Raw genomic sequence first — 27,280 nt, 5'->3', positions numbered from 1 at the left:
TAAAAGAAAAAAACAACACTTATAATTTTCAAAAAGGTATGTTTTTGATAAAATTCTCTGTAATAAAAAAAAGAAAAATATATTTTATTCAAAATTAAAATTAGTTTATACATAAATTAATTTATAAAACAAACTCTGTTGTGATTTTATTATTTTTTTAATTTATACAAAAGAGATTTATTGAAGGAAAGAATAGAAAGCACTATACTTTAATATGAGTATTGAGGATGTTACTGTTTGATATGGGCCACACTCATAGGTAATCTTGGGCTATTTGGATAGTGCAGAGGTAACAAATCCTACACATAGGAATGGACATAAACATGGTGTCAACGCTTCTTTCGACAAAGCCTCTCTTCCAATTTCATTGTTCTGTTCCATTACCATTTTGGTTTTGGAACAAAACCCGCGTCCTACTCGCACGCCATTACGGTTACCTTCGTCGTCATTCATCACTCTCTAACACAAATATGGCCCAGGAAGAAGGGGTGGTCTCTTTGCAGGAATGGCAGGGTTGGGGCACCACCTCCCCACTCCCCACCATGGTGGCCCAAATCGTCCACGATTTGAAGGGGCTTGAACAAGACTTGGATGCCCACATGAGTTTTGGCGGCAATGGTGGAAAGTTACAGGTACGGGGACCCATCATCGTGTTTATGTGCTCTCAAGTTTCGGTTTTTAATAATTGGGTTTTCGGATGCTCAGGGGAGTTTTAGAATACAAGAAGATAAGAAACACCGTGCCACGTATCAGGCTTTGGCTGATTCGGAGAAGAAGCTTCAATTTTATTCGGCCAGACAGATAGCTTGTCGCATTCTAGGTAGCAGGGGTTACCTTTGTCAGAAGGTTTGTTCATTCTTAAATGGAATGTAGAAAAATATCAAGCAAATTTCTGACATTGAAATCTGTTTTTCACATTAGTCCCTGTCATTAGCTCGATATGGATGAACTATAATGATAGTAAGTCATAATACAATTGAAGGAGTAAAAATGATACTAAGCTGTTCATATCAGAGGTGAGAATGACAATGATCTTAAATTCAGGAATTTATTTGTCATTTTTTCTAGTTTCAAGAACTACCATGGTAGTTCCCACTATTTATTGACTATAATGGAGATTTATTCTTCTTAAAATGACTTAAGTTTCAGGTAGATGTATTTGCTGGATGATGGTGAATATGTTTTGCTTTTTAATTTTTGGTTTTCAAATTTTGTAGTGCTGGCTTCCCATGGAGGATTGTATGTGTTCAGAAGTCACATCCTGCTCGCTCTTCCCGGGAATAAGATTTTGGCTGTATATGCATCCCAAGGTTTAGATGTTACTTGTATTACTTGAAAGTTGTTCATTTTGGGGTTTTATCTGTTTCTCATAATGCATATACATTTTGGCCGTCAAATGTAGGATTTCTTGAGACAAAACAACACTGGAAAGATTTTGTGGCAGGTGTTTGGGGTTGATGCAGCGTCTTTGTGCCTTTATGGCATTCCTGAACACGAGGAAATCATGTGGAATTCCTTTAAAGTGGCAGGTCTCTCAGTTTATGTAAATTGACAGTGAATGTAGTTGTTGTTGATTGGTATAGTCTGATTTTGCTTCATACTCTAGGATCTATGTTTCTACAATAATTTAGGAAATATAATACTTTATACCAGATTTCGTTAGGGACAAATGGTTGCATTTCTTCATTTCAAACAGCATCTTCTGATGGTAGTAATTTTTAACTGGTTGCCTGGTATCATTTTAAATACCGGTTCATGATTTAAGTTAATACTGTTGTTATGTTAATGTGTATGCTGTGTGTCTTTTAATATTTGAACCTGCTGCTCATTTTGTACTCAGTTGCTTTGGCTGTGGACTGTTCTTATTTCAGGAAAAAGTAAGGTGTGTTGCCTTTATCCCAACAAGAGTGCAGTTCTAAAGTCAGTTCAAAATGTGTTTGATCAGGAACCAGTTACAAGTGATGAAGTTGCACCGTCAGAGGTTTTCTTTAAGCATTATAATGATTGATATACCTTGTTGATTAACAATTAATGCTAATGACTTTGTCTATGCTGAAGATTAGGCATTCGAATATAAAGCAATATGCACTTTTTAATTCTGGTCCACTACTTTCCTTGTTTTGTTATTTAATCTTAATTTGTTTAATACTGGTTCAGTTCACCAATGTTATTGGAAACAAAAAGGTATTTTTATTGAATATTCTCCTACCTTGGATAAGTAGAGTCCAAAGTGTATTACTTAACAATTGAAGTTTTCTGGAATTTGAGAGCCTGACTAATTAATTATTTTGAGGTTTTAAGCTCTGAATCATATCTCTAGGTGTGGGTAAAGTTACAAATTTTAAATGGATTATGACACTGAAGTGACAACTTATAAATTACAAGTGACCTTTAGCTCTAAAGAGAATGTCTTTTTTATTTTGTGCAAATCAATGCCACATGTAAAATAAATATCATAATGCTGCTTATAACATTTTAATATAGGTTTCCTGTTTTATATTTAGTGCAATTGGATAATCATTTTCTTTTGACTATGAAACAGTTGAAAGTAGAAACAACCCAGCATTTTATTTTGATTGATGGGACATGGAGCAATTCAGCAGCAATGTTTAGGCGCCTTCAGGTACTTCTGGATGGTTTTCTTCCTTTTCTTTATTTGTATCTTTTCATAGTTTGATTCTAGTAGAAATGTACAAATTAATCTGCTCGTAATTGTTGGGTGCTAAGACAGGATAAAATCTCATTATATGATGGAACGCTCTAATTTTCTGGACTTCTAGTCCTCTTCTTATACATAGTGCTTCTGGTATCCTCTCTGTCCTATTGGCGCTAGGCGCATGTGATGCTAAGAAAGTAAATATAGTAAACTATTTAAAATGTTCCTCTGTTACAAGTTCAAGTTGTTAAAGGTGGAAGAAAATGGAAAACTTCAACTTAATCCAACAGTGCTGACACAAGCTACCTGTTTCTGATCAGATACTTGTCCTTTTTGATGAGCAGAATACAGCAATTGTATCATTAGAATTTCTTATGCCAGGAAAAGATCACCTCTAGAGCTACAATATTATGATGCCCCCTTTCTTTTTGATATGTGATTAGGCCAGAGATGTACATAATATTATGTAATACTTTGTATTATTATGCCTTTTCACCTTAGGATGATAATGTCCATGTGGCAAACTATACTGCAATTAATCATAATATGGAATTTCACTGAAGGATGAGTTTCTCTTATAGATTCAATATACCGATGCTGTCTATTAAGAGATTTTTATCTGAGATGTAACCTTAAAGATAGAAACATGAATGAGGCGCCAATGCACCAGAGTTAATATATTTTTTCTTGGGTAGACAACGATGTGGAACAATCAAGAAGAATAGTCTGTCGTATTTTATGATGACTCAAATGGATCATCGAAAATAAGTTTTTAAATTTGTCTTAAAGCAACATCTATAATTTTTCTATTCTAGTTTGTAACTTTGCTTGAAATTTTGTTTCCAACAGGATAAAGCAAAGTTAGTTTGGGGGGATGAGGACCTTCCTTGTATATCCCTAAACCCTGGTGCTTCTGCTATGCATAAACTTAGGTGAGTAAGGAAATGAAATTAAGATTAGACAACTATGTTGCAAAATATGTTCTTGCTCTCTTTTTTATCGACCCTATGCTTTGTTTAATGTAACTTATGTTCATCCCTTGTGTTTCAAGGGCAGACCACAACCATCTTGGGATCGTACATGCACAGCAGCAGCTGCTGCTGGCCTGCTCTCAGAGCTTCAACTTCTTCCACAGTTTAGCTCCATTGAATTGGATAAACAGGAAGAAGCAGTAGAACATGCTTTAACAGTCCTATTAGATGCTCTCACAAAGAGACGGGTTCGCATGGGAAGGTCCATAACAAGAAAAGTGAGGCAAACCAACATCCGATAGAGACATCTAACCAATATTGTTCTGACAACGTATGCAGTAAGCATGTTGCCATTTTTGGAAATTAGAATATTCTCAACACTGTACATATAAGCTCAATGGGAAATTATGGCTTTTAGTTATGTAGTCAACAATTTCCAACTTCACTGAGAAAGGTTTCAAGTCTTAAATTTCAGTCATTCCATTTAAAAACATTTGGATGGAAATGTACCTTTTTTTGGTTGAAAAAATAGAAATGTAGTGTCCATGGTTTGAATCTATCATTGCCTTAAGACTATTGTTGGATCGGATGGAGGGTAATGGATCATAACGGTGTTATGTTCCACTGTTTGGTTTTGTGAAATGAGAATAAAGCATAATGTAAACTAATGGGGTTATTCCTTTCTACTTTTTTTATTTATTTCATTTCTCTTTCTTCCCAATGCCAAAGAAATTTGTTGGAATTGGAATTTTTGTTGGATTCAATCTTAACAATCAATGGAACAAATGTTTTTATTCTGTTTTGTTCCATTTTATTCCATCTTCCTATTCCATCAATCGTAAACATAGTCTAAGGTTGACTCTACGAGAGAGTTTATTGACTTTCTATACCAGTGATAAAAATAACAATATTGATTCTGGATTTTTTTGGGAATGGTCAAATCTTAAGTGCATTAATCTATGATATGCTGTCTATAAAGAAAATAGAAATTTAATAAAATATTTATTTCGGGTTTCAAATAATATCTGGTGCAGTAATTGGCAGACCCAAAACTCGCAACTTTTTTTTAATTTTCACCACTAAATTGCATATTTTCAAGTATTAATTTTTTAAAATAGATTTCTCCGATGAACAAGAAATAAAGTAATTGAAGTGCCAACAAAGGCTGCATAGTTAGTAGATAGATAGATTCTTTGAACATATTGAGATTCAACTTTTAGCCCTATGCATAGAAAAGGATTTGTTGGAGAGATCAAAGGTAATCTCTGCACAGAAAGAAATGATTTATTTGATTTTGGTTATAGAGAAATTCTATTATTTTCTCTTTCCCCCAAGTATTATTTTTCTTTGTATTTTAAAAAAAAAGCTTAATCATTCATATGGTTTCCTCTGATTCGCTTGATAATAATGTAAAACATGCCTGGAATCTAATTGATTCTTAAGAACAGTCAACTATGGAAAACCAGTTCTGTTAAGAAAAAAAGAATGAGGTTCTTCTCAAATTGTGAGTAAAGAAAAGAGTCAAAGGTTTGAAACAAGAATGAGCATATACTTTGGTTTAAAGTTTGAACAGCTTAGGAGCAACGCATGCCTGTATTATTAAAGGGGAGTCCAAGAGAAGTGTCGAATGGCTGAATGAGAACAATAACATTTCTACTATAGCCCGGTCAAGGTTTGGTTTGATGTGAGCCTTCTAGACACACAATGAAACTTCTGTTTTTATTTTAAGTTTTAACACTAAAAGTTGACTTAAATATATTTTTGTTCTCAAATATGAGATTGATTTTTATCTTTAAAACTCTAATATAATTGTAAAACAGTATCAATAATACTTTTTTATATAATAAACGGATAATTGTATAAAGAAAATAATTATTGAAATAGATTATTGACACATACTAAAATAAATTGTAGTACCACGTTATAAACACTAATAATGCAGAAGGAACCTAGAGACAATTATTGAATTAACAAATACAATATAATATCAGATTAACAGCAACCTTTTTAAGGTTAATAATGATGATCCAAAAGCTGCTGATGCACATACAGCACTCCAAGTGAGCAAATTGAAAGAGTGGGGTTTGCACTAAGAACATTGGTGTGTAAAATATTCATCTCAGTTTGATGTTTATCATCTTTCCCTTAACTTGAGGACCAAAGCACAATTTTAAACTGTCTCCCATAGATAGGGATAAACAAAAAAAGTGGCAGGTACAATTCATTCAATCATTGACTAAGCTCAAGAAACAAATAAATAAGCAAAGGATTGACCGAAGAACACGAAATAGTTGTAAAGAATAACAAGAAGAAGAAACGAATTATTGAGAGCTACTGATGGCTATTGCTTCGTGTTGATCCCCGTTCAATTGGGGTTGCCACGTTCAAACTTTTCGGTTCTGACGGTCAGAGATTGTATACCATAAATGAAATTTACTAATAAATTTAAAACTTTACTTGTACTTTTAAACCTAATTTAAGGCTGAGAGAGTTGTCTATGTGTTGAAGCATATATCATTAAAACATAAATATTCATAGTTGATTTCTGAATTTTCTAAACTAATCATTCGTTCCTTGAAGAGGCACTTATTGTTTCTAATATAGTTTTATAATTGAATATATTGTTTATGTCCTTTGGAAAAAATTTGCAATCTTTAACATTTACCTTTAAAGGAGCTACAATTAAGAAGTGGGACCATGATTTGCTTCCCTTCTATTATGGTTAATACAAAATAATAATGAACATAATTGTTCAATCAAAATCTAAGATATTATATGCATTTTGAAAATTATGGAATGAATAATGTGTTGCAGTGAATGATTATTAAAGGTGTAGATAGCAGAGGGTAAAGAGGAAAGTTGGAAACCGAAAGAAAATGAAAAGATGAAAAGAATAATAGTGGGTGGCTTCGTGTACCTATGTTTGTGGAGATATGATCTGAATCCACACACAAAGACACAGACACTGCATTCGATAAGGTCAAGTTGTGCACTTGCTCTAAGGCCTAGCGTAGTGACAAATGCTGTATCCTCTTCCTTGGGTTGTTCAAGAATTCAAACCATGCTTTTTGGTAGTGGAGAGAGAATTCACATTTTGAAAGTTGCGTTGGAATTAATCAACAAAATGCTTGCTTTACCTCTAAAGGAATTATTTATATATTTTTACTCCCTCTGTTTTAGTTTTGTCATAATTTCTCATGACAACATGATACAAAAGATCAGAGATTCAGAAGAAACTGGGCATTGGTTTCATCATGACTGTGACATTCAGAAATTTTGACAGACACTATAGCTGCTTTGCCCTACACGAGCGGTGATGAAGTAGTAAAATACCATAAATTGTTGTATGTCTTTTACCCACAAATTGCAAGATATTATATATTCATTTCTGAAAGAATATTCCATACACCCCCACCAGGGATAACATCATTCACCCATCACATCAAAGAGAAGAGTACACTCCAGAAAATTTCCAAACAAATCTTACATTAACTTGGGGACAAATTTCCATATGTTGAACATGATAAAACGATAACTCGTAAAAATCCAATTAACCACACACCAATATCTCCGATTCGTTGCTTTGCAAATTAAAGCAACACGATTCCTCCTTCACCCATCTTCGATTGTTTATTTCCTTCATCAAAACGGAGCTAAACAAAAACGAAAGAAAAAATGCACACCCAATTGGATTTTTTCTTCTATAATGATAATAGATTAAACCAATAACACTGGTAAATACTTGGACAAATTTCTCTTGTGGCTTGCAAGAGGCCACCACATTATTTAAAAATTGGGAATAAAAAAAACCTAAAAGCTTTAACTTTTTTCATTTTCCAGAGAGGACAACGAGGTATAATAATAATTCCGTAACATTACAAAATTTTTCTCTCTAATGCTCCTAAAAGAGAAAAAGAAGAAAAAAGAAGTTAATTTTTTTTTCTCACAGATGAATTGTTCACTAAAGGGCATAGCTGACGAAGGAAAGGGACGAGGAAGAAGCAAAGAGGCCCAATTGAACGAGAAATTGAAAACCTATATCCTCATCTATGAGCAGTTACGAGGGTTTCAATGAAACGCAAGCCATCAAATCTGGGAGCAAATTTCTCCGTGGAAGAAGATGATGAACTCTGCGCGGAAGCGTTCTCGCGGGTTCTCCTATCATCCTGCAAAAAAAAAAAATCAGGTTCAGACACCAAACGCAGAAAAGTACTTTTATTCAGAAAATAATAATCTAATCTCATTTTGGGCTGCGGCGAAACGTTTTGGAAACCTGATGTGAGGAGGAGGACAGGGAGGCGGCGGTGGCGGAGGCGGCAGCGACGGAGGCGGCGAGGATGCCGGATTTCTTCATGGAGAGTGTGGGTGGTGGAAGGGGAAGAAGAATCTAGATGGGAATTTAGGGAAAATGGTGACTGCAGAAAGATAAAGAAAAAATGGATTTTTGGTATTTTTGAAGAGGATTTGACGGCATATATATAGGGAAAGTCTCCAAGATGCTTGTGGTGGTAATAATTAGAATTATTTTTATTATTATTTTTATTTCTATTTATAATTTCTAATAATAATATTGTTTATTGTTATTATGCGGCAAATATACCTTGTTCTCGTTTTTTGTTTTTCTTTCTCCGAAATTACGTATTTGCCCTTTCTTCTTCCTACATCTTCTGTTTTTCTTTACTTTTCGTTTAGTTCCTCCAAGTTTTCAACTTGGAAAACCGTGTTTCACATTTTTTTTTTGGAGAACTAGTCCACTTTTTTAGCTTTGTTTTTTTCCCTGGTTGTTTTCAAATAGCTTTTTAATAAAATAATTGAAGTTTTGTGCTCGTCAAAGAAGTGATTTTTTCAAATTAATTTTTATTTGTGTTGTTTTAAATATGTGTCTTGTGTTTATTTTGTACGTCACTTCTTTAAAAAGAGATGCATCACGTTAACCTCGTCTTTAATTGTAATTAATTTGAATGCATCAAGATTTTTACACAATTCACACAGCACAATTTTTGTATTTAAAATTAATCGTGTGACCTTTTAATTAAAAATAAATAAATGTATAACTTTTTTATTTTTTCTTTACAAAATCATTTATCTTTTTAATATGCATCATACTATATGTGTTTATGCTACTAATAATTAAAAAACTTCTCATTTAGTATATGAAAATTATTTTTTTATTTAACTCTTAATAATATTTTTAAATCACGGTAATAAAATTTACTATAATAGTTATAGATGGAAAAAATATATATTAAAAAAACTGAAAAGAAGCTATAAAACATAATGGAAAGAAACTCTAACTTAAATAGAATCAAATAGTAGTTGTCCACATTCTACATAGTAGGAGTTGGAAGTGTTCAGGATTCTGTATGATGAAATATTTTTATTTTAACATAACTTTAATATTCGAACATCATAATTTTTACGATTCTACTATAGTATATGTGTGTTGTTTATCTATTCACATATCTGATTCTAGTATAAAATAAAACACTTTTGTCTAATCAAAACTTGTTTAAATAAGTTTTTCATTTTTTTATCGAGTTTGTTTTATAAGAAGGATTGTAGGTTTAAGATAGCATCTTATAGATTTTTTAAGAAAGATAAATATTTATAGATTTTTTAAGAAAGATAAATATTTGTTAGTAAGAATATGATGGTATGATTAGATAGTTGATTGAAGAATTTTATATATAATTTAATTTTCATATAAGAGTATAAGAGAGGTGAAGTTGTGAGTTTAAGTTTGATTAAATAATATTTGAAAAGGGAAGAAAATCTAATTTTATTTGTGATAGTACCTTGTGGTAGAAGATTCAAAGTTTTGGATGTAACTTTGTCACAATAATCTATTTTATGTAGAGATGTTATTTCTTTATGAAAATTGTTAAACTTATATATGAAAATGCAAAAATATGTATTTTTTATATTATTGTTATATTAGCTATGATTTTGATATTGTAAAGGTTATTGGAAAATATTGATTTATATTTTAAATTATTTGTAGCTGAAATAGTTGTGCAAGTAGTTGATACAATTGGTTGGTTTGAGTTTGAATTTTAGTTTAAAAAGTTTTGATATATGTTAGATGTAAATATATATTGAGTTTTAGTATAGATAAGTTTTGTTTGATCAAATTAAGTTGAAATGGTTAGATGGAAATATATTTTTTGAATAAGTATTATAGTTGTTTTTTTTTGAAAAAATTGAAATTCTTTTAGCTCCTTTGAAAAAATTTGTGAAGTTTTTCTTAAAGGCAATTGTCCGCTCAAGAAAAAATTTGACAATTTTTATAATGTTGTTCTCACAATAATTTTTGAAATTATACTCTCAAATAAAATTATACGCTTAAATGAGATTTGAAATGAAATTTGAGTGATGTTGGGACAATTTTCATTCAAGTAAGACCAAGGAAACTTCTTTGATTTTGAAGTGTGTAATTAATTTATGTGTGAGTGTGTGTGCGCATGTGCATATGTGTGTGGGTGTGTGTAAGCGTGAGTGGATGTGTGCATGGTGGGTGGGTGGGTATGTGATTGCGCGAGCAAGCGTGCATGCAAGTACTTTTATGCATGCATACGGATGGGCGTGCACGCGTATGTACATGTGTGTGCATGTGTGAATGTACGTGTACATGTGTACTCGTGCGTGTGTTTGTGTGCCCATGCATGCACGTGTGTGGTGGAAGAGGGGGTTGGTGATTTTTTTTAATACACGTGTTCAATGTTTAATTAATGATATGATGTATAAAATGTATGGTTACTTATATAAATGTATATATTATTACATATAAGGTTTGATTACAAATTAGTGGTTTAAATAATCTTTTATGAGTATTGTTGGGATACCTACGGGGACAATGATAAATATAACACTCACATTAATAGAGGTATCTTGATTTCACTGATGATTATTCAAGTATTAGAACTTATGATATTGAGAAACTAAAAAAAAGACTTAAATTTAGTTTGGTAGCTAACTTGATAAGAGATATAATAAAAAATTTATAAGGACATTCTTTTAAAAAAACACTTGAATATTGTATACGATATGTTTATATTTATTTTATTTATATTTTAGTTTACAAATAATAAATACACGCTCTTGAGAGAGAGAAAAATATAGTCTTTTGATATTCTTTGAAGAATTGATTTTTTTAAAATATTTATAGAATTGTTTAAAGTCCTCTTATTTAAAAGTGGAGAAAGTAATTGTGATATCAAATTCAACAATCCAATTACGATTAATATAGAATTTGAAATGTTTATAAACTTGATAGTAGTAGAGTTATTATTTCTCAATTTACTTTTACCTACTCCAAACCTTGGTTATATATATATATATATATATAATATATATATAATATATATATATTATATATATATATTATATATATATATTAAAATAATATCAATTTCTTATTAATTGAAGCGAAATTAAAATAATAATAATAATGGTACATTGTAAAATGAGAACATTTAGAAAAAAACTACAATTATTACTTTTATTCTTTGAAAACAACAAAAATCAGTTTTTTCAAAAAATGTGCACCTCGTTTATCCAATCAATTTATCTTTATAGAGGAAACAAACATGTAATTCATTTTTTCATCAGCACTAGAGATTTGATAAAAAAAATTGTAAATAAAAAATGAAAAAATTGACATTTTCAACCTTATTATTTTGTTTCACCGGAAATTCATTAATCAGAAGTGGAAAATATCAATACGTCATATTTTAAAATTTCAAAGTTTAATTGTAATTCAGCGTATTAAATAAAGTAAGAAGAGAGAGATGAGGTGAGTAACGTATTAAGGGTAGAAAAATTAGGTTAGTTGTGGAAAGGGAGGGTAATATGGTAAAATAAATAGAAGTATTTAGTGGTGTTGCAGCGCTGAAAGACGTTGATATTTTTAGTAATGGATGAATCAACAGTGGACACGTTGGTGGCACTGTTGAAGCCAACCACGCATAACTGCTGGAGTAATATTTTGTTTCTTTCTGCTTTTGTGTGTGGCTTAGCATTCTTCAGTGCTAGATATTTTTTAATATTCATGAATATAATAATAATTAACGACGGAAATTTTTTTGATAAAAGATATATTCAAAGAAAATAAAGTTTGTCATAAAAAATGTTTTCTTAAAAATATTAAGGTACGTGAGATTCAATCCATTTTAAATAAGTTGATTTGAGTTTATACAAATAATTGAAAGTGATGTAGTCTAAGGATAAGCACAAAACTCTTCAAATTTTTTTTCCAAACTCTTTTTTTATTTATATTTTGAGGGAGGGAAATGAATCCTTTTTTGATTTTTGAGTTTAGTTTGCTTTATTATCCTTTGCTACATGTTGCAAGGAATATCTGTATCTTTCTTGAGCTATTTGGGTGATAAGACATATATGCTGCAACATCATCATTTAACTTTCTATTCTAAGGTCTCTAATAATATCTTCAAAGACCATTGATTAATGTTTATTAACTCATACATGTGCCTCCTTCATTTGTCCACCTTGGAGCCTTCCTTCATTATTATTATTATTGCACATCATCTTAGGATATCCTAACTCACCCTGCCAAAAATGGAATCTCCACCATTCAGTCAATGGAACAACATAATTGGACACTTTCCTTTTCACTTGAGACAACATAATAAGATTAATAGAGTAAAGAAAATTTGAACATTTTTTCAAAGGTTTTTGGTTTGGACTTGCTTACTTGGAACAGTCCATGCTATCAGAGATGGGAAAGCTGAGGGTGATGTTGCACATAAGAGGAAGATCTTGGATCTTGGAGGGCACTAATGGTGGTGTCATTCCCTTAACCATGACCTCAATGCACCAACAAATGGTCCTGGGGCCAATCCCATGAAGGGCTAATCTGTTAAGCTCCACCACATGTTGGCAGCATCTTCTTGAGGGCATGCTGAAATTTGGATCCCCCACAAGGAATTCCATGCAATAGGGAAAGTATTCAAATACAGGTCTACAAACAAAGAAAGGTGGGGCCACAACTTCTTCTGCCTTACCCATGTGTGATGCAGAAACCAGAGATAGTGCAAGTACTAGGATGTGAGCCATAGCCATTGTGCAGGACGAGGTTAATGTTTACATGTTTTTTATTAATTTATAATAACTAGACCCGCTGTTGAGCTGCTGTTATATCACAGAATTTCAGCAAAACACCATTTTGGTTGTAAAACTCCTTCACCTATTCAACTCCCACTGTATCACTGAATTGTACATAATTTGAATTTTAAACTAATATAATTGATGGATTCTATTATGATAACACTATGCATTCCCAAAGAATAAGCTAGTTTTGATTTTGGAAACACATTTGTCACCCCTAAAAATTCACTGAAATCAGACATGCCACATTTATGTTCCTTAAAATCTTCAAAACGGTTGAACTGTACACTTTCCACCAACAGAAGCAAAACTCATCTAAACTGTATTTTAACAGATCTAAAATTAAATATAAACTTTATATTTTTACAAGATTGATTTAGATTTAAAAGTATATAAAGTTATAAACACTTAACATCGAGTTATTTAACATTCACACCCAACCCAAGTCATGTCCTATTGTTTCACAATCCTTGTTAATGATTCTACTTGAAGTGTGAATAATTGAACGCAAGTAGGTTCATAGAATTTAAGAAAACAAAGATTTTTTGGATCTTCACTCACCAATATTTTTATATATATATTTTGGTCTTTCACTATCAGCTTTGTATAAAGGCTAAAAGATCATGTGACAGTAACCTCTTAACAACTGCATTATATGGGTTGTACACTACAGTGATGTGGATATGCTGGTGATGGTCGGTGCACTACATGCGATAACTTCAGAACAATTTCTCACCACAAAAACAAATAATATTTGTGTTAAAAAATAGTTTATTTATTATATTTGAACTATATAAAATGAAGGGTCATATTGCATTGGTGAAGTTGATAAGGAATTTATGATGAGATGATGAAGTGGTTCAGGTCAAAGAAACTAATCCGATAACTTGATACCCTAAAGATTAGTTTGGTATTATGATATTCAAGTTAGTTGATCCAACTAATAACTTTCCTTTAACACATTACATTACATTACATACGGAACTGCAATATGCTAAAGAATATCAGGTACATATTATTTATAAATGAACAAGATTCATGAATACAGACAACAAAATTTATTCTCTAATTAATCTGTAGGTTCTACAACCATAGCCTAATTTTCTATAGCATTTAGCATTAGCATGGAATTAAAATTAAAATTTAATCATTGATGAGACACAGGTTTAGATGGAGCTAGACACTGTAAAATACATCATATTCATCATTACTTGGTCAAGATAAAGGTAAAATTGTTACAGATAAAAATTGGTCCAGCAGAAAAAAAAAATAGACTCAGGTGAGTTCAATTTTCGTTGTAAATCTCAAATTAAACATTCTTTTTTATTTTAAAGTCTGTGTTGATCTTGATAACAAGTCTTGAAGACAAACTCACCTAAAATTTTAGTTACATAAAGAATAATTAAATAAGTTTCGTATTCTTGACGTATTTGTGTTTTCTTTTTAAATTGAATACTGAACAAATATTTACCTTTTTTAGTATTTTTTTTAAGATTCTTACTGTTTTAACTTTTTATTACGTACCGTGTTGACATGAGTTTGATATTGAATAGTCAAATTATATTTGTTGCCAATATGTTATAAATTTTAAATTGGGAAATTCACAAATAGCGACGTTTTATGTTGAGGTAAACGACCACGTTCTTTAGGGTCATAGGTGTAAACGAAAATAGTTTTAGGTGAAACAAAATAAAAGATAAGAGTTGTTGATGCAAAAGAAAGAGCTCGGGGGACAATAGGATTAGGGTGCACCTTGAACGTTGTGGAAGAATTCAATTAGAGGAGTTGTGACTCATGTGGTTACGGTTTTATCCACGTGTGAAGTCTACACAATTGCAAGTTGAGTTTGTTTTCACTAAAATAGCTTTGTATTCTAGAGAAGAAAGTCCTAAAATAAACTTTTTTTTAGTCTTTTTACTTTTAATTTTTTTGTTTAGATCTTGCTATAGGAGATGAGAGAGAAAAGAAACCACAAAAAAAAATTAAAGTGGTTCAACACACAAATGTGTTCAAGTCTTATTAAGACAAAACAATACAATAGATGAGAGAGAGAAAAAAACAATACAAGAATTTAAAGTAGGTTGATACACAATGTATATACTTACATCTATGACTACAATAGTAAGTATTCGATTTGGTATGTTTAAAAGCTTTATAATATGTTGGCAATGTTAGCATAGAAAATAATATATCTCTTTCGATATTATATGATGTGAGACTAAAATCAAACTTCACAATACTAACAAGTCTTTGTTTAATTGTCTCGTGTAGGAAATACACGTTGTCACTCAATAGAGAATAAAATAGTTGTCTTTTATTAATTTTGAGTTTTCTTATTTTATTTTTTAGGGTTTTGAAGAAATGAGTTTGACATTATTGATGGGAAATTCAATACAATAACAATAATATCTCAACAAGAGCAATACGCAGCAGCGGATAACAATTTCCCCAACTTGCAAGAATCTGTGAGGAGCAATAGCAAATAATGGCAGCAACACAAAACACACTTCAAGAAGACACAAGAATTTTAATGTGGAAAACCTTCTCAATGTGAGAAGTAAAAACCACGGGCACAAGCCAGTCAATCAAGGTTCCACTATGATAAAAAAATATGGTTACAAGAGACTCAAATCACAGCACAATTTGTGCTCAATGGCCAGCCAAATACCAATACAACAGTGATGAAAACAGAGAACAAGGAACCTGAAAAATTCACAAACTGCAGTTACCGTACACGGCGTATATGTCACTGTTCCAGTGACTTTTGAACAATCCGAACGGTCAAACTGAAGAACCACGAGGTATGAACATGCTGACAAAAGTTTAGCCCGATCCAACGGTGGACGAAACCGCAGCAGCAATCTGAAAATTCCCGTTCTCAAAAGAAACGCTGAAAAATGCTGCTGCAGTGTGAGATGAATTTCTCTCTGCTCAAACACCTTATGCAAGATCCGAACGGTCAGATTGAAGTTACACACAGTATGAACCTGATGACAAAGTTTCAGCTAGATCCAACGGTGAACAAATCGGCGGCGGTGGTCGGAAGTTTCTGACAAAACTTTCTCCTTTTCTCTGTTTCACTATCACTCTCTATTTCACTCTCTATATCACTCTCTATGGATGGCACACTGTTGGCTCTCTCCAAGAGTTTCTAGATGGCTCTTTGCTCTCTCTATTGCACCTTGACTGTACTCACTCATCCATTGAAAGAATGAGAAGCAAAATAGACCTAACCTAATTTTACTGTGGGTTGGGCCTCCACGTAGGAAGTGAGCCCAAATCCAACAAATCTTCCCCTCACAACTATGTGGAGATGATTGCCAAACCGGCAATCTTGCAACAAGTTTCAGACTTGCTCCTCGGTAGTGACTTTGTCATCATATCAGCACAATTATCATCTGTATGAACTTTTGCCAACTCCAGTAACCCAGCTTCCAAAGCATCGCGTATCCAATGATACCTCACATCAATATGCTTGGACCTAGAATAGAAAGTTGAATTCTTACCAAGATAAATTGTACTCTGACTATCAAAAAATAGCAAGTACTTGTCTTGAACAAAACTAAGCTCTTGCAGGAGTTTCTTCACCCACAACAACTCCTTGCATGCTTCTGTAATGGCAATGAACTCTGCCTCAGTAGTGGACAATGCAACACACTTCTGTAATCTGGATTGCCATGCCACAGCTCCACCTGCAAATTTAATCACGTAGCCTGAGGTAGACCTTCTAGAGTCTATGTCTCCACCCATATCAGAATCAGTGTAACCTACAAGGGTAGGCTTATCACCTCCAAAACAAAGCCTCAAACAAGTTGTACCACAAAGATACCTTAAAATCCATTTCACAGCATTCCAATGCTCTCTACCTGGATTAGACATAAATCTACTGACTGTACCAACAACATGTGCAATATCTGGTCTTGTACACACCATTGCACACATCAAGCTACCCACAGCAGATGCATAAGGAACCCGTTGCATATCTGACTTTTCATATTCATCAGAAGGACTTTGTTTTGTACTCAATTTAAAATGGGTAGCAAGAGGAGTGCTTACCACCTTATCATTTTCCATCTGGAACCTCTGTAGCACTCTTTTAACATAGTTCTCCTGTGACAACCAAAGCTTCTTCTCTTGCCTATCACGCATGATTCTTATACCAAGAATTTGCTTAGCAGCTCCCATGTCTTTCATAGCAAATGACTCATTCAATTGCTTCTTCAACCTGTTGATCATGGAAATATATTTCCCAACAATAAGCATGTCATCAACATACAACAACAGGATAATGAAATCATCATTAGCAAATTTTTTAACAAACACACAATGATCAGAAGTAGTCTTCTTGTAGCCTTGCTCACACATAACAGACTCAAACTTCTTGTACCATTGACGAGGAGCTTGCTTCAAGCCATATAGACTTTTTCTCAGCCTACACACATGATTTTCCTTGCCTTCAACAAGAAAACCATCAGGTTGCTTCATGTAAATCTCTTCCTCCAAATCACCATGAAGGAAAGCAGTTTTAACATTCATTTGTTCTACCTCTAAATCAAGAGTAGCAGCCAAACTCAGCACAATTCTAATGGATGACATCTTCACCACAGGAGATAAAATCTCATTGAAATCAATGCCTTTTCTCTGTCTAAAGCCTTTCACTACCAATCTGGCTTTATACCTTGGAGATGTGGAATTGCTTTCTTGCTTTACCTTGTAAATCCACCTGTTTTCAAGAGCTTTCTTGTCTTTTGGCAATTTCACCAAGTCAAAAGTGTGATTATCATGCAAGAACTTCATTTCATCTTGCATTGCATCCAGACACTTTTTCTTTTCTTCACTCTCCATGGCTTCACGATAGCACTCCGGTTCTCCTTCATCCGTCAAGGTAACATAGTCATCAGAAGGATACCTAGTAGATGGTTCCCTCTGCCTATTAGACCTCCGAATTTGAACTTGAGGTGGTTCAGGAGCATCACCAAGATCCTCGTCTTGTGACATCCCATGTTCCTCTTCAGTGTCATCAATAGGAACATCAAAAGCATCTCCAAGTTGCTGATCATCAACATCATCATGTTGTTCATCACTCAGAACTGGATCGACATTAGACAATCTATTATCTGTCTCAGATGTTGTCTTCTCTGTCTTATCAATATCTTCAATGGTTTGATCTTCCATGAACTTCACATCACGGCTTCTCACTGCCTTCTTTTCAACCGGATCAAAGAACTTGTAGCCAAATTCATCCTGACCATAACCAATGAAGATGCACTGCCTTGTCTTCGCGTCCAACTTGGATCTTTCATCCTTAGGAACATGCACATATGCTTTACAACTGAAGACTCGCAAATGATCATACTTGACATTCTTGCCAAACCAAACCTTGTCTAGCACCTCAGCATTCAAAGCAACTACAGGACTTAAATTAATAACATGCACTACAGTGTACAATGCCTCACCCCAAAAGTGCTTAGGCAACTTTGCTTCAGAAAGCATACACCTGACTCTTTCTATCAGTGTCCTGTTTATCCTTTCTGCTAAGCCACTCAACTGAGGAGTTTTAGGAGGAGTCTTTTCATGTCTGATACCGTGTTGCTTGCAATAAGCATCGAACGGTCCACAATACTCACCACCATTGTCAGTATGAATGCATTTCAGCTTCTTGCCTGACTGTCTCTCGACCAAAACATGAAATTCTTTGAATTTCTCTAGAACTTGGTCCTTTGTCTTCAAAGCATAAACCCAAAGCTTCCTGGAACAATCATCAATAAAGGTAACAAAATAAAGTGCACCAGTAAATGACTTTACCTTCAATGGGCCACAAACATCAAAATGCACCAATTCAAGTAACTCTGACTTCTTTGAGGGAGGATGCTTCTTGAAGGATACTCTAGTCTGCTTACCAGCCATACAATGAGAACATTTCTCCAACTCTGTACTCTTCAATCCCGAAAGCACATCCTTTTTAGCTAAACAATTTAGCCCCTTCTCACTGATATGACTAAGCCTTCGGTGCCACAAAGAAGCGTCCATATCCATGGCGTTCACACTGTCTTTAGCAACCAATGCTTTTGTCCAATATAGTTTACTGATTCTCTCCCCTTTGGCCACGATGAGATTACCTCTGGAGAGTTTCCACTTTCCTAAACCAAAGTGATTTTCAAAACCACTATCATCAAGCATCTGCACAGAAAGCAAATTAAAGCGGACATCTGGAGCATGTTTGACTCCTCTAAGCAACAACTGCATTCCCATATTGGTTTGCAAGCAAACATCACCAATACCAATTACCTTAGACACACCATCATTACCCATCTTTAACACTCCAAAATCACCAGAAGTGTAAGATGTGAAGAACTCCTTCCTTGGTGTAACATGCAATGTAGCACCACTGTCAATTATCCACATGTTCTCATCTGATACAAGATTAACTGAATCATGGTCACGGAGAATAATAAGATCATCATCAGAAATAACAGTAGTAACACGATCATCATTGTCATGATGTTTCTCCTTCTGCTTCCCTTTCTTATCCTTGTTCTCCTTTTTCCAAAGAAAACAGTTTCTCTGAATGTGCCCTGCTTTGTGACAATAATGGCACTCCACATTTTTGTATCTGGACTTGGACTTACTTATGCTACTTTGTTTACTCCCTTTCGGTTCCTTTTTCTGACTTCTCCCCCTATTTTCAGTGAAGAGTACCTCGGAAAGAGATGAAGTACCATGAGCCTTCCTTCTCATCTCCTCATTAAGAACACTACTCTTAACATTTTCCAAGGAGACAACACCATCAGGAGATGAGTTTGTAATTGAAATCCGAAATGTTTCCCAAGAGTCTGGTAGAGTATTCAGTAGCCATAGTCCCAACACTTCATCATCAAATTTGATGCCCATTTGAGACAATTGATCTCGGAACCCCTGAAAATCATTTAAGTGATCTGAAATAGAAATCCCCTCCTTGTACCTCAAATTCATCAAGGAATTCAACAAATATAATTTATTGTTTCCTGTACTAGAAACATACAAAGTCTCAATCTTCTTCCACAAGGATTTTGCATCTTCCTCATTAGCAATGTGATTATAAACATTATCTTCAACATACTGACGAATAAAACCACAAATCTGCTGATGCTCAAACTTCCATTCTTCATCAGTCTTGTCTTTTGGCTTTTCAGTAGCAAACACAGGAAGATGCAATTTCTTCACAAATAACAGATCCTTCATTTTTCCCTTCCATAAGTGATAGTTAGTGTCGTTCAAACAAACCATCTTATTTGTATTTGCCTCCATCATTCAAGCAGTCAAATAGCCCCAACCAAGGAGCTCTGATAACACTCTGATGGGAAATTCAATACAATAACAATAATATCTCAACAAGAGCAATATGCAGCGGATAACAATTTCCCCAACTTGCAAGAATCTGTGAGGAGCAATAGCAAATAATGGCAGCAACACAAAACACACTTCAAGAAGACACAAGAATTTTAACGTGGAAAACCTTCTCAATGTGAGAAGTAAAAACTACGGGCACAAGCCAGTCAATCAAGGTTCCATTATGATCAAAAAATATGGTTATAAGAGACTCAAATCACAGCACAATTTGTGCTCAATGACCAGCCAAATACCAATACAACAGAGATGAAAACAGAGAACAAGGAACCTGAAAAATTCACAAAATGCAGTTACCGTACACGGCGTATATATCACTGTTCCAGTGACTTTTGAACAATCCGAACGGTCAAATTGAAGAACCACGAGGTATGAACATGCTGACAAAAGTTTAGCCCGATCCAACGGTGGACGAAACCGCAGCAGCAATCTGAAAATTCCCGTTCTCAAAAGAAACGCTGAAAAATGCTGCTGCAGTGTGAGATGAATTTCTCTCTGCTCAAACACCTTATGCAAGATCCGAACGGTCAGATTGAAGTTACACACAGTATGAACCTGCGGACAAAGTTTCAGCCAGATCCAACGGTGAACAAATCGGCGGCAGTGGTCGGAAGTTTCTGACGAAACTTTCTCCTTTTCTCTGTTTCACTATCACTCTCTATTTCACTCTCTATATCACTCTCTATGGATGGCACACTGTTGGCTCTCTCCAAGAGTTTCTGGATGGCTCTTTGCTCTCTCTATTGCACCTTGACTGCACTCACTCATCCATTGAAAGAATGAGAAGCAAAAGAGACCTAACCTAATTTCACTGTGGGTTGGACCTCCACATAGGAAGTGAGCCCAAATCCAACAATTATAAGTTTTAACATGGTAGGAAATTGGTGTGTGAGCTTGCAGTAAAAGATACTATGGAAGAGATCATTGCACTAAACCTAAACAAGTGATTTTACTTCGATTAGTGATATAGTGAAAGACAACATAGAATATAAAAGTGAATTAGTGAATTTAAGATATGGTATTGATAGAGAAAGGTATGTATAAAAAGCTAATTGAAGATAAGGATTGTAGTTAACTAGTTAATTTTGTTGTGTGTCATTCTCGACTGCAAAATTTGGAGTTGGAATTGATAGTTTGCTTAAGCACTTCACTCAACTTAGTTTCATCCACGACAATGTCAAATTCCTGAAGTGCTTTGAGGACAACTTTTATAAGTTTCTTCATCTTCAAAATTCCATAAGGATTAGATTTCAAGGTTGGTTTTATAAATTTCTTCCATTTTATGTTATTCTTGACAACAGTTGTACAATGGAGTTTTAACATCCTTTCTTTCTTCAAATTGTTCTCTCTTGTTGTTTTTTCACTATGAATTGCTTCTCCATTTTGTGTCAACTGAAGTGTTATTCCTGCTTTTCTTAAAAGGTTGTCCTCTCATTTTCAACTTTCCTTTTTTCTTTATAACTTCATTACTTGGTTGTTACATTTAAGCCTTAACATTTGATAGTTTTATAATTTTATTACAATTACTTTTCAAGGGCTAAGATGATTTTTAAATATTTTATTTAGTTGTAACAAGTATCTTCATTGCTTAACTTCATCCATGTTTTGTAGCCCTCAAGGTTTTTCTACATTTACAACTTGATGTGTTTAGATTTGGTCATTGTTAAGTGTTGTTCATGTAAGTGAGAATCTATAACTCTGGCGAAACTATTATTCAAGTTATTTGATGATTTTTATTTTTTAAATGTGTGTCAAAACATTGATATGAGTTAGTTTTAATCAAATTGTTTTCTAATATGTATTGTTTTTAAGAAGATTTTCTCCTTCCCATTTAATTTTTTGTCCTTTTCACACAATAGTTTATTTCTATTTTTTGTTATCAGTAAGAAAAAATAAATAAATATGTATCACTTAACGGGTGACCCAACCCTTATACAAAACAGAAAAATAAAAAAAAATTAAAACCACACCCCCTACCTGTCCCAAGCATCTAGAGAAAACAACCTACTATAGTCCAAGGGTAAAGTCTCAAACAACCCATAACGACTAATAAACATACACATAACATAAGCCGAAGGGGATATACATATCTAACATAAAAAAACATAAACAACTACCAGATTAACGAGACTTTTAGGACACCCCTTTACAATAAACTTCACACATGATTTCACCACCAAATCTCAAAAGCATAAAAACCCATTTATAGATTAACTCTTTCCTCTTGCACTCCCGCCAACAATTAGTCACTCCTCCTCCTTAGGTTCACTTTAGATAACAAATGAACGTCTCCTAAAACCTGCAAAACACACTGCTTCTTCCACCCTAAAGCAAGGGGTTAGGTATACAAATTCTTTAAATCTAAATCACTATACATACAAATGGTTCTAGGCACCATTCAGAATAAGAGAACTCTGCAGATTTTTCTTTACATGTAATCCAAGCCTAAGTTTTTCTTTGTACCACTGCAAAGACTTCTAAATAATCAACTCTCATATTCTTAAAGCCCTCCTATTTCTATGTTTCCATATTTCACCTACAAAAGCAATCCACACCCCCCTCCAAAACTCTGGACATCGGACAATTCACATTATTAGAACGACAAAACATCATGAACTGTACCTTAGCATCAAAGTGATTCATCGACAGACAACCTAGCCACGACAAACACAGTCCTCAAACTCTCCAAGTAAACTTACACTTAAAAAAGATATGACTAATAGTCTCTTCTTCCTCACCACATAAACTACTTATCAAGTTAACACCTCGCCTCAAAAAATTATCCTTTGTTTCTATACTATTTTGCTACCCCTAAATCTCTTAAATGCTCTTAAGTCTCTTACCCCTAAACCACCATTCTCTTTGGACTCACGTATCCTATCCCAGACCCAAACTATTTTCTGCCCTCCAAATCTCATCCCACAAAAAGTTTATTTTAGCTTTTTTTTTAATTCCTTCAAAATCAACACGGATATATAAAAACATGAGATATAGAAAAGGATAATAGAAGTAAGGAAAACTTTAACCACATCTCCCTGCCATCGTTCTCAAATACCAAGTTTCCCTAATGCTTAAAATCATGTCACCCCTTTCACTAGTCTCAATGAAATACCATAACTTGTGTTAAGTCAAGTGTCTCAAGTTCCCATCAATGCAAGTTTAGTTAAAAATTTCAATCTCTCCAGATACATTTTATGTTCTTTTTTAAAATATGAAAATATTTATGTTCTTTAATTTTACATGCCAGTGAACTTGCAAGAAGTTTCAAGGTTTTATCATAATTTTTTATTATTATTTTGATTGATTAATAAATACTTTTTTAACTATAATGAAACAATGCTCTTACTTATAGTTTTATTTTTTAGCAATAAACATCACAATTAATAAAAATCAAACCAATTTACAAAAATCAAAAGAAAAAAAAGCTTAATTTCTACTTGCACATTCTAAAGATTCCAAAGAAAGAGTGGTTATGTTTTATTTACTTTTAGAAGTAAATAAAAATATAATATTAACAAACTCTGATATACCTTCATATCAATTAACTAGGAAACAAGTTCTCAGAATAATCCACACATCTCACTATATAACTAATTTGATTTTAGGCACCTAATTAATCCACAAAATCCATTTTATCATAAAAGTTCAATATTCTCAACATTTTTTAATATATTTTTAGTTTGAAATATAACTTTTTTAGTTAAATTTCTTTTATAGTCAATTTTGATTTTAACTCTAATTTGTATTTTTAATTTTTTTTTACATCAAATTATTTTTAAAAAGTTATTTTACTAATTACTTTTAAAAGAATTTTACAATTTTTTTAAAATATATTGATATACAAAAAATATTTTATTACATCAACCAAAATAAACTACAAACTTTTTACTTTATTTTCCCTCAATTTAAACAACTCAATTTTTCATCTTCTTTTTTCTAGTTTATCTCCAATCCAAACAAAAAGTATTTTGGTTGCTGGATATTTCTTTAGGGTTTAAATAGATTTGGCTGCGCATCCACTAATGGTTGATGATAGGATTATAAACTTGTTGACACAAATTGAATTACGATAAGTCAGTGAAGTTGTGAAATAAAAATTGACTTCTATGAAAAGCCAATTTGAAATAATTTCATCAACAACAGGTAGTTTACCTTTTACATTGTTTTATAAACAAAATTACTATTTTAATTTAGGGTTATTATCCCATGCTGTTTGGAACACCAAGGTATTACAATGATCTTTGTAGTAAATTTGCATGGAATTTTTTCCGGACAAGAGTGAAAACCAAATAGAGAACTTTTTGAAGTTTAAGACATTCTAATTTTTTTAAAGTTTTAAAATAGATAATAATAATTTAGAACTGAAATTTAATATGATAAAAATATATTTTTTGAATATAATACTTAATTCATATTACAAATATGCAAGACGACTTCAAAATAATTTATTTAGATAGGTTACTGAGTAAATTGACACTAACTAATGTAACAGTGAATTTGGTTTGGTGGCCAACTTTAAGCCCAAACTTTAGAGGCTGAATGTAAAGTGGATTGGGTGAAAAGAGGATTGTTTCTTCCTGCACCTCCATCACTTCTTCGGTCACCTCCATAAATTTTTAAATTCCCAAAATTACTCTTCAATAAAAAGATAAAAATTGAAGATTTGCTTTACAATTTGTCGCTTAGTGAAAAAGAAAGTGCTTGTGGTGCTTGTTGGTGTGGTGGTGGCGGTGGTAATGGTAGTTGTTATGGTATTGTGGTTCAGAGTGGTTGGCTTGTCATTCTTAGGTAAGTTCTTCAATCCGGTGTCTTAAATGCTTATTTCTGGATTGATTAATCTGCCAGATCAATAGATTATACAATCCACAATGGTTAATGTGAAAGAATCATGTTCAAGATTACATAATATGGAACTTAGTTCCGGATCTGAAATAACATTCTGGATTACTCAATCTGTAATAGAACATTATGTTTCGCATCAGGTAATGCAAAACGTTTTTCTGGATCCAGAACTAAGTTCTGTATTATGTAATCCAGAAGACAAGCACAAAATTAAAATGTTCCAAATTAGTTAGTCCGTACGTATACCGAATCTATAATGAACCAAACTCACAATTCTGGATTGCGTAATCCGATACCAACACTATAAGAAAATCACTAAATAGTAACCAAATTTAGAGACAAAAATTACTTAGTCATTGTATTGACTAAATTAGATACTATTTTAGAGACTAAAAAATTATTGGTATCTAAAATTGTTTCTATTATTAATAAAAATTTATAAAACAGTTTCTAAATTGGCATTTAAATTAGCTACCAAGGTTTTAGCTACTAATATTTTAGTTTCTAAATTAGTTTATAAAAGACTAATATAGACTAATTTGGAATATGAAGTAGTAAGTACCTAAAACATTGGTAGATAATGGTTAGATATCAATTTAGAAACTATTTTATAGATTTTTATTAATAATAGAAATTACTTTAGATACCAATAATCTTTTTAGTTTATAAATGATCTCTATTTTAAATAAATAGTAACTAATTATTTTCGTCTCTGAAATTAGTTTCTATTTAATGATTTTATTGTAGTGTAAATGAATTATGGATTACACAATCCAAAAGTCATTTTATAACTTAAAATATGCCTTACGAATTACCTAATCTGGAATTCATTTGCTCAGTTAAAATTTGACATACGGATTATGCAATCCGGAAGTCATTTTTAAGTTGGCAAATGCTTTACGGATTACCCAATTCGGAAGGTATTTTTGTAGTCATTAAATGAGTTATGGATTACACAATTCGGAAGAAAAATTGAATGTTGTTTTTATTTTGCGTACTTGTGTGAATTTGTGAAAATTAGAATAAAATAAAAATTTATACTTTATTAATGAAGGTCTAAGTATAGGTATGGAGGTTGGATTGATTATAAAAAGATCCGTTGAAGTAGAAATGATATGTAGTATGGAAGAATTAATGAATTTTGTGCATCAACATGAATTGGTTAAAGAGGACTAATTTTGTGTATCGACATGGATTGATTACCAATTTTGTGTATGTAGAAGGGGAATTCCATGTAAATCTCCTCTTCATTTTTCCCATGAAAAAAGACATTTTTTACATCAAATTGTTGCAAGTTTCAATCATAATTAGCTGCTAGAGATAATATCACTCTAACTTTATTTATTTTTACAAGAGCAAATGTTTCCAAGTAATCCACTCCATAAGTTTGAGTGACCATAAATTTGAATGAATCCATGACTACTAACCTTCTCTTGTACCTTTCAATGCATTCGTCAGTCTTGTATTTTATAGTATCCTACTGGTTCTTTTCCTTCTGGTATAGTAACCAATTAATATTATTCTTTTCTAGTGCCAATTTCCTAGTCCATGGCATGTTTCTGTTTTTGGTTAGTCAATGCCTCCGATAGAGAGGTAGGTGTTGTGGGAGGTATTTAGGCTTGTAAGGGAGGCTTTATGAGTAGGTGAGAAGTGTTTGAGTAGTACATTTTCAAATCTCTTCTAAAGGCAATTGGAATATCTAGGTCCTCATAGGTTGCTGTCAAACTGGATTTAGGTTCCTAAGCAATTGAGAAACCAAAGATTATAAAGGATTAGGAAAAACAGTTACCTCATATAATGTTGGATTGGATTCATAAACATGAGAAAATTCTGGAGACCTCTGTCTTCGTTGTGTAAATAAGATTTTTTATCAAATCTTACACCATCCTCATGTTAAGTGGATTTAGTGGGTTGAACTTCTTTCTTAGAAACTGTTTCTTTTTCAGTTCATGTTCCTGGTCTAAGTCTCAAGAAGCAACAGAGGAGAATCATCTTCCTTTCCTATAGTCTCCCCTTAAAGATGATCTAGGTGAAAGTAACTTTGTTTAAAAGAAAATGGCATCTCTAGACACGTAATTTTTGGATGGTGGGTGATAACATTTATATCCCTTTTGTGTGGATGATGAGTATCCTAAAGAGACACATTTTAAGGCTCTAGGATCAGGTTTTCCTCTAGCATCACTATGGACATGGACAAACGATACACACCCAAATATTCTTGGAATGAGTTTAGAACACTAGAAGGTAGTATATTAATTAGATAACATGCAGTCAGTCTCCCCGCAAAAAGATTTGGGAACCT

The 27,280-nt window shown here is 33.0% G+C and overlaps 3 protein-coding genes across 4 annotated transcripts; 1 reads left to right on the top strand and 2 right to left on the bottom strand.

Moving 5' to 3' along the window:
- The first annotated feature begins 236 nt into the window (after nucleotides 1-236).
- Nucleotides 237-4,186, top strand: LOC137835458 (uncharacterized). Of its 2 annotated transcripts, none has more exons than XM_068643980.1 (8): nucleotides 237-632; nucleotides 706-846; nucleotides 1,218-1,310; nucleotides 1,403-1,529; nucleotides 1,872-1,981; nucleotides 2,543-2,623; nucleotides 3,506-3,588; nucleotides 3,713-4,186. In XM_068643980.1, exons 1-8 carry the CDS (start codon nucleotides 312-314, stop codon nucleotides 3,927-3,929), a joined length of 1,173 nt encoding a protein of 390 aa, XP_068500081.1. In that variant the 5' UTR covers nucleotides 237-311; the 3' UTR covers nucleotides 3,930-4,186. The 2 variants fall into 2 exon arrangements, with proteins under 2 accessions (XP_068500081.1, XP_068500082.1); XM_068643981.1 differs by having other exon boundaries at nucleotides 270-632; nucleotides 3,708-4,186.
- Nucleotides 4,187-6,978: 2,792 nt separating this feature from the next.
- LOC137835459 (uncharacterized) lies at nucleotides 6,979-8,085 on the bottom strand. The gene is made up of 2 exons (XM_068643982.1): nucleotides 7,901-8,085; nucleotides 6,979-7,793 (listed from the first exon to the last, which is right to left on the bottom strand). The coding sequence occupies exons 1-2, from the start codon at nucleotides 7,979-7,981 to the stop codon at nucleotides 7,671-7,673; spliced, it is 204 nt and encodes a 67-aa protein (XP_068500083.1). The 5' UTR covers nucleotides 7,982-8,085; the 3' UTR covers nucleotides 6,979-7,670.
- A 3,815-nt stretch (nucleotides 8,086-11,900) lies between these two features.
- LOC137834493 (non-specific lipid-transfer protein 13-like) lies at nucleotides 11,901-12,705 on the bottom strand. Its single transcript, XM_068642526.1, has 2 exons — nucleotides 12,338-12,705; nucleotides 11,901-12,192 (listed from the first exon to the last, which is right to left on the bottom strand). The coding sequence occupies exons 1-2, from the start codon at nucleotides 12,703-12,705 to the stop codon at nucleotides 12,183-12,185; spliced, it is 378 nt and encodes a 125-aa protein (XP_068498627.1). The 3' UTR covers nucleotides 11,901-12,182.
- Between the last annotated feature and the right edge of the window lie 14,575 nt (nucleotides 12,706-27,280).

Source organism: Phaseolus vulgaris, chromosome 5 (genome assembly GCF_000499845.2).
Source record: "Phaseolus vulgaris cultivar G19833 chromosome 5, P. vulgaris v2.0, whole genome shotgun sequence".
In the NCBI taxonomy this organism is placed as follows: Eukaryota; Viridiplantae; Streptophyta; class Magnoliopsida; order Fabales; family Fabaceae; genus Phaseolus; species Phaseolus vulgaris.
The sequence above is the reverse complement of the archived record's forward strand: the minus strand, read 5'-3'. Positions and strand labels throughout refer to the sequence as shown.